Here is an 11,195-nt window from a genome sequence, read left to right on the forward strand (position 1 = left end):
GAATTAATGTAGGATCTATGAGCACATGCAATTTCACATGAGAAATTAAAAAAAATACATACCTCAAATGTGCTTGCAGTTAGTAGATTAATATCACATATAGAATAATGCGGCAGAAACTATCGAGAAATGCAGGTCTAGAGTCCATTGTGATCTTTTTGAGTAACAATGTTCTCGTAATCCATGTTATGTCCCTCTATAGCATTTTAAGCATATTGGTTTGTAATGAATTACTTGAGAATGATTTTGTGCATAAACTTGGTTTATTCAATAATAAAGAACTTGACTTGAACTCAATAAAGAGTGTTTTTATCTAGAACAATTTTATTTTTTTGAAATCACATGACATTTCCAATACCAACGTGACCTTATCAAGACATTGCATGTTATTTCCGTGGAAAATATTGTATCAATTTTTGTATCACAAGTCATAATTTAAATAATTCATTACAAATTGTGCTTGCAAGTGTTCCTATTATATAAGTCATAAAAATATCAAGACATCAACTCAACAAACTTGGATCAAGAGAATAAGATGCTGATGTAGTTGACATATGAGCAACTCGATAAACTTGCTACAAATGTGGAATGCATTAAATCCACGATTGAAAGAAATTGATCCCTGCTCACTCTTCACATGATCTATTAATGATGCTGCAATAGAATTGGATTATAAAATTCAAATCGACAAGTGCAAAAAAGATCAATAAACTTTGGAATGTTTTGGTATATTTATTTGTGCTTTATAGATGAGAAAAGCCGAAGGGAGAATTTTGTGAGTTGTTTTCATAGCTTGAAGCTTGGAAATTGAATATCACAAGCAAAAGAAACTGAGGTTAAGAAAAATATCATATATACCACTGTGACATTTTGAAGCATCTACCTACAAGTTTTTTAAGAGTCAAAAACTATCTGTCACAGCCACAGCCGCTCAACAGTAGTTTCTGTGCCAAAAAGTGCCCAAGAAGGCCCATTGATTTCTACTTGGCATGCAGTCTGAGCCAAGTTGCGCTTGAAAAAGAATAGTTGTGATGTATTAAGAGTAGATTTGATATTATCAAAGAAGTGATATAGATTTGCTATTGTCAAAAATATTCTTGTATTCTTCATATTTCAACATATTTGAAGGGTATAAATGATATTTTCCCTTTTAAATACTATTTTAAACATAATATGCTTCCAACAATCTTATTCAAATACACTGTTAAGATTTGAAAAATGTCTGATGTAATAAGTTTATCTTTAATTCTAATAACTTGTTCAAGACTAAATATGAACAAAAATATTCTGTTGTCAGTAAAATTTAGCAGTTTTAGATTATTTTTTCATACCAAGAAGGGAAAAACGAAAGAGAGACTCGCTGTAGTGGGTGCAGACACTGGACATCCAGCCATTGAAACTCATCACCCAAGCACATTTTCTACTGTTTTCAACAGCTTGAAGTCCAAAGAACTCCCATGACTTGCGCCTAAAAGGCACAAGCCACACAGAAACCCTAAAAGAAGCCTCAACGCTAGCTTCACACAAATCAAAAATCGAACACAAAGTCGCCAATTCATAGAAAGACAATCGCTTAAATGCTCCTCATGCTGTCACAGATATTCAGAAAGATAAAAAAGAGTTGCCGATGTCAACTGCAGTTCACAGCACTTTCTACACTAACTCTTACAAACCTATCTGTACCTGTATGTGCAGAAAACCAAGCTTCTGTGTAGGGTCTGAAACCATAATCTAATGCAAATTTGTGGGTGCCCACTAAACTGCTGAGAAATCAGTGAGTGAAAAATGGGGAGCTCATACAAACCTCTGTTCCTTGAAATTCAGGAAATTTAATGTTCAAAGACATTTGATGAAGCTCTCCGCAAATAACAAGGGCCATGTATCAACAATTGACATAAGCAGCTCCATCTTTTTCTCTTACATGATAATCGAACTGGAGTAGAGTGTGGAGAGAGGTGCGCATGCTACATTTGAAGGCTTAAGGATCCGCTCTGTCTCTGCTCCGGAATAGCTATGTTAACCAGCTCCCAGGATCTGGCTTTTGATTCCAGATGCCAGGGAGGTAGCAATGGAACAGTGGGAGATGGATTGCCTGTGTGCATAAACATGGCATGGAGAGTTGAGGTTTAACCGATAGCTACCTCTTCTCCACCAGCTTGTCTGTTTGCCTGGACCTCCGGGGCTTCTTGTTAGAGGAAGAGGTGCCGTTGTGGGAGCTGCGGTGCCTCTTGTGTTGCACGACCTGCTTGGGTGCGAAAAGCCTTTTGAGGAACATGAAAGCTAGCATGAAAGGAAGAGCGAGAACCGCAGCGGCCAAAAACCAAATGGACTCCTTCGTCACGAATTGCGACACAAACTCGTACTGCTCCAATAGCTCCTTCAAGTAGCTCTGCACTTGCTCGTGGTAGTTGTTGGCTGCTGTGAGAGCTTGGCGGTAGTGCGGGCCTGCTATGGTGTTCACTCGCTCCAAATGGGGAGCTGCATAAGTCGAAAGCTTTTCGACGTAGGGCTTGCTCTTCTCTTTGGCAGACTGCAATGAAGCTAATGCCAAGTTATGACCTTATACCATGCACTGAACTAGATTAAAATAAACAGCACAATAAAAACAGGATTAATTGCTGATACAATGAAGACTCGTACCTTCACGTAAGGATTGAGAGTCTTCTGGACTGTCTCCACATGTGGAGCAATATACTTGCGAGTTTGGATGCCCGTCTTCTTCACAGTTTCAAGGTGAGGAGCAACAGCTTCAGTGGCCTGCTGCCATGTTTGTCTAATCACAGGGTTCACTTTGGTCTGGAAAGTTTCGAGATGGGGCTTGATGAATTCATGGGCATCAGCGGCTTTGGAAGACGCTGATCTCTGGAGGCTCTTCACCACAGGCTCTCCGCGAGTAGACCAACGAGAGGAGGCAATTTTCTGGAGAATCTCTGCGTGAGTGGCAGCCCATAAGGGCAACCACGCCCGGTGAATCTTATCGAGCTTCTTCGACTTCTCCTCTGCTTCGGCTCTTGCCTTCAGCATGGCAGCCTCGGCGATCTGGAGACCACGCTCAGCCCTCTGGAGACGGATCCTCTGGTCTTCCAACGACTTGATGACTTTCTCTTTGTCCGTCATGTGCAAAGTTGCAGTCTCTTCTTGAGACTTTGCCTTTTCAGCGTGTAATCGTGCCTCCTCTCTAAGCCTGCGGGATTCCTCTTGGAGAGACTGTAACTGGTCCTGCAATTCACGCGCCTTAGACTCGGCTGTTTGTATCTTCTGTTGCATGAGCCCATGGTCTTGGGATTCATCCTTGTGAGAGCGAAGGTTCTTCAACTCTCGCTCCAATTCGCTGATCTTCAACTCCTTGTCGTTCAAAATCGCCTCCTTAGTCTTCAAATCCTTCTCGAGGAGGAGGAGCTCAGATTTCAGAGAAACAATTTCGTTGACATTCTCTTCTGAAGGGGAAATACCATCGTCTGCCCTAACAACTGACCCGATGCTAACAATCAAGCCGAGGAGGATGATCATCACGAGGGCTCTTGGGATCGCCATCTTCAACCCCTTCACGGCCATCTCAATGGAATCCGAAAACATAAACGGAGCGCTATGCTCCTAATTTCTACCCACTGCATAGAGATCAGGGCAGTTTCAGCACCACAAAACCACTGCAAACAAGAGCCACTCCCCCAAAGCGCAAAACATCAGGCTGCAAAAACGCACTACCCAACTTCGAGAGATTTATACATCGGAACCAACAACAAACCAACAAGTCAACAATCAAAACAGAATTTCTTGAGAGGAGGAAATCATCTCAACACGCTCACCCCAAGTAAAATATCGAATCGTCACGCGAGAAACGCATTCTCAACACACTCTCAACTACATCGAACAAAATATATATATTGAAGGGAAAGGCTTCACCTTGATCCAATCAGCCCCAGAACCAGATGGGCAAGCTCCAGCAATCGCAGGAAACGCAGCTGGATGTCCCACAGCACTCAAAACCAAGAAATGGGTCCTATTACTGAATCCACAGTAACAACAGAAACCAGGCGAAGGAGAGCTTCGAGCACCTCTGGCTCTCGGCGAAGGGGGAAAAGACCCTGCGAAAGCGGGTGAAAGCCCTACAGCAAGAAGCAGCGCGCAAGCAGGCCGTCGATGCAGATCTAGACATGGGGTGATCCGAGGGCTGAACTGGAGGCATGCAACGCCGACTTAAATGGTACCCATATGAGGAGCATACGGGAAGAATGCTGCTTACGGTTCGAGGTCAGATTCATGCGGCACTTGTCCACTTTTCCCACTCGTCATGCCACCGACGCTGCTGCTTCACTCTCCTGGTTCTCACCTCGTTTTCTTTTCATTCTAACATGCGTTGTTTGTTTGTTTGTTTGTTTGTTTGTTTGTTTAGTGTTTTTTGTTTTTCCTAATAGCAGGCACGGGTACCCATGTGCTAGATTCATCCTGAAAGGTGGGGATTTCACTGTTAAGTCTTGAATTTTAATGTTTTTGGCCCAATGTGTGAGCGCTTTTCTGGTACCACTTGCCATTTTTGGGTAGTTCTAGGTCATCTTGGACCTGGGTATGAGTCTTTTCGAGGTTTTGTGGAAAAGTCTACTACCTTCAAAGCGGGCCGAGATTTCAACCAAATAGTAGAGACCACCAGATAATCTCTAGTCAAATTCAAAGATCGTGAGCACAAGCTCTGATTATGCGAAACCAATACTGTCTTTCAATTAATCGTTTTTCAACTGCCACATAGTGCGATTCAATTCCATCCTAAAAATAACAACAATTCTCTTTGTGCAGTTGTCGAAAAACTTGATTTTCAAAAGACTTTAAGGGTCAGAAGCATTTGATGGTTGACATGGATTTGAATTGGGAGTCACAACCATCACCAAGTACAATTTCAACGGCTACTTTTTCACTCAACCGTACTTTCATGTCCACAAGCTTATGGAAGGTCTTGCTATGTAGGCTTTTAGAACATCTGTTATGAACCTCTATATCTCAACTGAGTACAAAGATGAGCACTGAAAATGTTCCATTAACTCTTCGGTACATCTCTATGTTTTATGTGATGTACCAAGGCTGTGTGATAGATCGTATTAGAAGCAAACCAGTAAAGTATCAGACTGCTCAAAGCACTCATGTATTTGGCTTCTTTTAAAGTTCGTAGCATGATGGTTTGAACATATGCAGAATGTAGTAAGAGTGTTCCCTTGTTGATAATATAAAAATATCTTCAAAAAATCATCAAGTATTCTTTCACAGATCCCGCTGAAAGTTTCATCGAGCTCCGAGAAAATAGAAGTGAGAATTTTGGCTGTTCAACTCGTCAGCACAAGACAAAGGAAAAGGTTGCCTACTGATTTAATATTCACAAAGCTCAGAGTTTCTGAATGCATCGGAGACAAATACTCGGTGCAATGGATAGTTTTGCTTAAATGAAACAGACGTTGCTGATGACCAATGAAGGGTCTCAAAGAATTTTTCCTGCGGGGCTAACTGAATAAATGACGTCTAAAATATGAACTAGGATCTAAAAATCTTCAACTACAACTAACATTACAGGTTCCTGCTCGAATACATTTGGATCCTTCAGACACCATAAATATACAGGTTCTGACCACTCAAATCTACACCAACTGGCTATTCACGGGTATTTGGCCTCATCAACCTCAAGAAGGTGCTGCAAAATAAAATAGAATGATAGAAGAATATTCTATCAAAACTATCATCACATCCTGGATGAAGGGCTTCAAGTTAGAAACCAGCAAGGTCATGCATCAGAGTGTTTGTAAGAGACACAACTGCGTCACAGAAATATGAAGTATCTGATCATGATACTTGATTCAGCCTCCTTTGAAACTACTACTCGCCTCCAAGATACGATATTGCTCCTTGGACTGCTTCTCCTTATGCTTCTCCTTAAACTTGATTAATGTGTACCAGACACCACCTAACGTGTTGAATAAAACGCCCAAAAAGATAAAAATGGTGCCCTTAACCCCGCCAAAGACAAAAAACCCCAGAACCTGTAGTCGACACAACAGATACACTTATCAGCTCTCCAGAAGCTGTGTTCTGAACATTTGAGATTACACACATAGATTTATTCGGATTATGACGTGAAGTATGTTGACGGTACTTTGAGGCAACAAAAAAAATGACTCTTTTTGAGAAAAAGCCAGATGGTACAGGAAGACATGTTGGCATCGCAGAAGACGAACGAACAGAACAAATTTCACAACAAAACTGGTTTCTACGTGAATAGAAGACTAACCGTGCCCAAAACACTCCTTAAAGTGCCCACAATGGTTGTCGTGAGTGCCGAATTGCAGAGGGTGCATAGAAACAAGCAGTAGTTTAACAATGAACCCATGAGTAAAGATACAAGCAGCAGAGGTAGGAATGCAAGAGACTCCCGTGATTGGATCCTCATGCTCTCAAATGAATCCCAAACCTCCCCTGTACCTAATATGATGATGAGTAACACCGGTAACGAGAGTATTCCGTTGTACAGAAGCAGTTCCATTGAATTGAACCCTGCATAGAAGTGATGACAATACATGAGCAGATGCAGTATGAGAAGTCTAATCCTCTCACTTCGACCGAGATCATAAAAGAATTCAGATTTGCTTGAGCAGCACTACACCCTCATTGGGAATATATTGAGACACTTTCCGACATATAACAATTCGTTAACATTCACATAAACTCGAAGACAATGAATCACTGACCTTTCTCGGTGCCAGTTCTCTCTACTAAAAGCAAGTAACTGGTTTGCAAAGCGCAGCTAATGAGTGCCGCAGAGTAGCCACTCAAATCGAAACTTAAATCACCAAAGCCAGCCATTATGCAACCTGTGCAGGGAAAATTCACTCAGTCAATACACTCCTAAGAGTGTCCTTCAATGCAAAAAGGATCTTCAAATATCTATCTTCTGCTGAGATCGTATAAACGAACGCAAGCTATCCTGCCTCATAAGCTACAAGGTTCCAGCTTTCTTCAAGAAAGAAATTAGTAAAAAAAAAAAGTGAGTAACTAAAGAAATCGGCTGCCGAATCTAACCTGAAACAACAGTAAGCACGGACAACGTAATCTGCTTGGAAGGAATGGCACCACCCATGAAAGATTTACCCACCAAAACCATTACTGGTGTCAATCGCTTCAAGACATGATACACGGGAATACTCAAGGCTCTCACCGCTGCTAAAGCAAACCCAACGTTTGTGTTGTAAAAAAAAACAACAGGCAGAAGTGCTTTAGCAGCTTTTACGTGCAATGGCTGTACAGTTGTCAGGCCCCAAGCTTTGAATGCGTAGACAATCACAATAGATGCAACCATTTGTAGTGCAAGAAACGAGTTTGGATAAGGCCATTGTAAAAGAACTGCCTGCATCAAAAGGAAAAATGATTTCATAAACTTCATAGTCACCCCAAACAATAGATATCTGATTACCTATTTGATCCAACTCCTCAGTAAAACATAGAACCTATTGAAAATCATGCACCATTTTCATCAAATGTGATAAGAAATCACCACATGCAAAGAGCATTAAAATGTGTCCAATGAGTACCTTATTGACAAATCCCATAAGTAGTCCTATTAAGCCATAAGCGGTAGCAGAAGCAGCGCTCATTATTTGCTGGGAATACAATGACCTAATGTGGTCGGCATTCTCGTGCAGTGGCACGTCCTTCGCTTCCACATCCCGAAATCGCATCCTCTCTCCTTCGATTTCTGAGAACCAGCAAAAGAAACAAACAAAACGATTTAAACAATATATAAATAAAACTCCACAACTGTAATAATCCGTAGACTTCAAACATCCCCCTCCACCTTTCAAAACTCTGACCGGAAATAGCACATGGAAAATCTAACTATTCACTGACACTTCCAACCGCTAAAGAGATACTAATTTCAATATTACATCCTAACGACTGGTCCCATCAAATAATAAACATAAGCAGGCAGGCTCAGGTAACTGCGAAGTCAAGCTCATATAATGTGTGGCAAGTTCAGTGCAACAACAATACGGACCTGAGGAAAAAGATTTCCGCGAAACTCTCTGCAAATCCATCTCAAATTGATCACCAAAAAGTGGTATCCAGAATTTTAAGCAAGCTATGAGTCAACAGCTCGCGAAGAATGTCACGAGTAGAAGCGCCTCATGACTTGAAACAAAAGAGAAGCGGTTTTCAAGGACACGGTATTTCCAACTGCAGCACCTGGAACCAAATCATCTCACACGTAGAATCTTAGGCAGATTCATCTTCACGAAAGAGCTGCATGACGTTATGTTGGCATTGAAAAGACAGTCTGGATTCAACGACTCGCTAGTTGGTCAATGCATCGTTAGAAATCCCAGTCATGCCTTGGAGGAAGCTCCCAAATCCAGGATTCGAAACTCCAAGCTGACTGGAAGACGAACACTGTTCATTGTCGGGTGCCAAGAAGGCCCGCAGCAGTTACAGTAACGGATGTCCAAAGCTCCACCAAGACACCGCAAAAAAACTGGACATAGGCATTCGAGAATCCCCAAGCTCCATCACACGCGTGGAACACTTGCAACTACGTCAAAAGGAAACCCAAAACCTCTCCGAGCAACATCTCTTTTCCAACACAGCACCAGGTTTCGAGCCGTCGAAGACAACCTCAGACTATCTACCAGCTTCAACAACGTTCGCATATCTCCGTCATTCCATTCTCCTTTTCCAGAAGATCAGTAGCAAAACACAATTCAGTGCAAAACTTCCAATGACAAAACTCAGCACCGCTGTTACCGCCGCAACTGGCTTCCGTAAAGAATCATTCTCCCTGCTCAATGTCCTTGCCTTCACCCTGACATATTCACGAGACGAAACCACCCGCCCTCAGAATCTCTACACTAGAGTAAATCACACACAACACGATTATCAAAACCCAGAACCCAAAAGGTAAACAAGTAATCCCAGCATCCTGAACCAAAAACCTTGACTAAAACTCGACGATCTCATTACCAACAACACAATTCAGAGCTTGCCCTGCAGTCACTCACCTTCTGCAACCATCTTGTAAACTTTCTGATGCGAAAACTTAACAAACTCCATGTGCGGGCTGTTTTACGCTTAAAAGATAAAAAAATCAGAAACAAAATCTCCAGATTATACAATCGGCGTGTGATTCAAGACTTTTTGCAAAAGTAGCAAAACTGATCGTCATTGGACGAAAATCAAATTCCAACTCTAGAACATGAGGTTGCACAAAGAATATCTCACATGATTGTAAAGCTGCACCGATATACTAACTACGCCTCTACGGTACTGGATCTGACTCACAATAAAAAGGCAATCCTCCAATCGCAAGGACAGAGCCCAAGCACTACAAAACCAGGTCTGCACTCACACCACTGTAGAAACCACAATTCAATTTGCCTGGATATGCGAGCACGAGAACAACAACCACACGACACTGAACACCTCCACAAAGGAAGCTCGAAGCGCAAAACCAGAGGCTCGAATTCAAACGCTCAGCGCCCAGTCAATCCTATGGGTCTGAATTATTAACCCTAGCCAGGCGAGTACCACTTCATGAGAGGCTTCAAACAAGAGCTGCACAGTGAAGGTGGAGCGTTCCTTGGCGAAATGGGCACTTCGCGAGAATTCGGTCCGTTTCGACATTGCCTCGGAGAGGCTGCATCGAGCTCAGCACCATGCGGCGCGCGGCACCACGGCCTCTCCTCGCAAATTGTGGCGCGCGCGGCACCACCGCCTGCTCGCAAAACCCCTCCCCCCCCCCCCCCGACACGCTCACGTGTGTCTCATCCATCCATCAAATGATATTTCATTCGTTATCGCGCCGATGGATGTTTTTCATTCGTCGTCCAGCCGCTGATGGCGTTCATTCATCCTTCATCCTGAGCTTTTCTTCATCACATTAGGAAACAAAAGAAAGAGATACTTACAAATTTTGAATATAGATCAAAGTTTGTATATGTGATTTTTTTCTTTTTCAATATAATAGAATATGGTTAAATATGGTTAAATATTTAAATCTTAGTTTTTTATGTGTTGTATTTGTGTTTAGATAGATTATGTTCTAAGAAAGTGCATGAAGAATTTAATCATGATAATATGTTATTTGGATTGTAAATGAAAATAGATAGGCAAGTAACTAAATTATTACTTACTTAATTAAAAAAATACTAATTATTAAAATAATTATTTTGATGTATGAATTTTTTTTGATATGCCTTTTTTTTAAAGTCATTAGTTTATCCAACATATAAACACTGGTGTGATCTTTTAATTCTATAGTTAAGTAAACATTCAGGTAATTAATTACTTAAAATTTTCACTCTTCTTAGGTAATATGTATGAATCTATGATGAAAATAAACACTAAACCAGTGTAAACTTTGCTTTCATCTTTTACTTTCTTTTCAAAAGAGTCCAATGCTTTAAAACTTCACTTTCTGCACATCATTTCAATATTCGTTTTTAAGGGGTTTGAAAAACATAAGGCCTATTCATTATTTTTGTCACATCTAAATACCTAAGGCGATTGATGGGATTCTTTTAAAAAAATAAATCATTCATAATACCCACGACACTAAAAACTTCCAATACAATGTGGCTCATACTATATACAAGAAGCTCCACCGTTATTTCGTATTTGTATTCATTTCAACATCATGTGATTTATTGTTTTATTTTTTATTTACAACCTAAGAAGCAGTTCAAAAGCTGTTAGTTGTGTGATTAAACTATTGCAATGTACTGTGCTTATACCTTGAGCACTACACAACAGATGGACTCCTTCTCTGTGAAAAAACAGTATTTTTATATTTTGAACTATAGTTTGAAAAAAGTTTGTAAAGTTTTAGATTTAAGAAATTAATATATTTTATCAGAATTATTTAAAACACACTATAATGAATTTTCTTAGCAATATGATATTAACTAAAAATTAATAGTGGTTTAATTAGTCGTCAATTTTTAAGAATTCTTAATTTACTTGTATTTTTCACAGTAGCAGGTTTTACTATTTAAAGTTCACTAAGTTTTGTTTGTTTGCTTTAATAACCTTTTAGACAAAAATCTATAGATTAGAGGTCTTGAAGCTCATATTTTAAATATAAAATATATTATACTCCTCAAAGTAAATTTCAATGCTACAAAATATTATCAAACAAACAAAAAATATTCATTACTAATCTTTAATTAAAC

General features: G+C 40.3%; 2 protein-coding genes across 4 annotated transcripts; both read right to left on the minus strand.

The window, feature by feature from the left end:
* Window positions 1–1,568: 1,568 nt before the first annotated feature.
* Window positions 1,569–4,166, minus strand: LOC112277432 (uncharacterized). 2 transcript variants are annotated; one of them, XM_024509723.3, is made up of 3 exons: window positions 3,904–4,166; window positions 2,641–3,608; window positions 1,569–2,530 (listed from the first exon to the last, which is right to left on the minus strand). In XM_024509723.3, exons 2-3 carry the CDS (start codon window positions 3,574–3,576, stop codon window positions 2,138–2,140), a joined length of 1,329 nt encoding a protein of 442 aa, XP_024365491.1. In that variant the 5' UTR covers window positions 3,577–3,608; window positions 3,904–4,166; the 3' UTR covers window positions 1,569–2,137. The 2 variants fall into 2 exon arrangements, with proteins under 2 accessions (XP_024365491.1, XP_024365492.1); XM_024509724.3 differs by having other exon boundaries at window positions 2,641–3,647; window positions 3,904–4,070.
* Window positions 4,167–5,403: 1,237 nt separating this feature from the next.
* On the minus strand, window positions 5,404–9,710 carry LOC112277433 (UDP-galactose/UDP-glucose transporter 7). 2 transcript variants are annotated; one of them, XM_090247451.1, is made up of 9 exons: window positions 9,553–9,707; window positions 9,247–9,377; window positions 9,027–9,085; window positions 8,030–8,830; window positions 7,566–7,729; window positions 7,057–7,381; window positions 6,726–6,848; window positions 6,269–6,531; window positions 5,404–6,020 (listed from the first exon to the last, which is right to left on the minus strand). In XM_090247451.1, the coding sequence occupies exons 4-9, from the start codon at window positions 8,067–8,069 to the stop codon at window positions 5,838–5,840; spliced, it is 1,098 nt and encodes a 365-aa protein (XP_090103577.1). In that variant the 5' UTR covers window positions 8,070–8,830; window positions 9,027–9,085; window positions 9,247–9,377; window positions 9,553–9,707; the 3' UTR covers window positions 5,404–5,837. The 2 variants fall into 2 exon arrangements, with proteins under 2 accessions (XP_090103577.1, XP_024365493.1); XM_024509725.3 differs by having other exon boundaries at window positions 9,027–9,710.
* Between the last annotated feature and the right edge of the window lie 1,485 nt (window positions 9,711–11,195).

Source organism: Physcomitrium patens, chromosome 25 (genome assembly GCF_059467195.1).
Source record: "Physcomitrium patens ecotype Gransden chromosome 25, ASM5946719v1, whole genome shotgun sequence".
Classification (NCBI taxonomy): Eukaryota; Viridiplantae; Streptophyta; class Bryopsida; order Funariales; family Funariaceae; genus Physcomitrium; species Physcomitrium patens.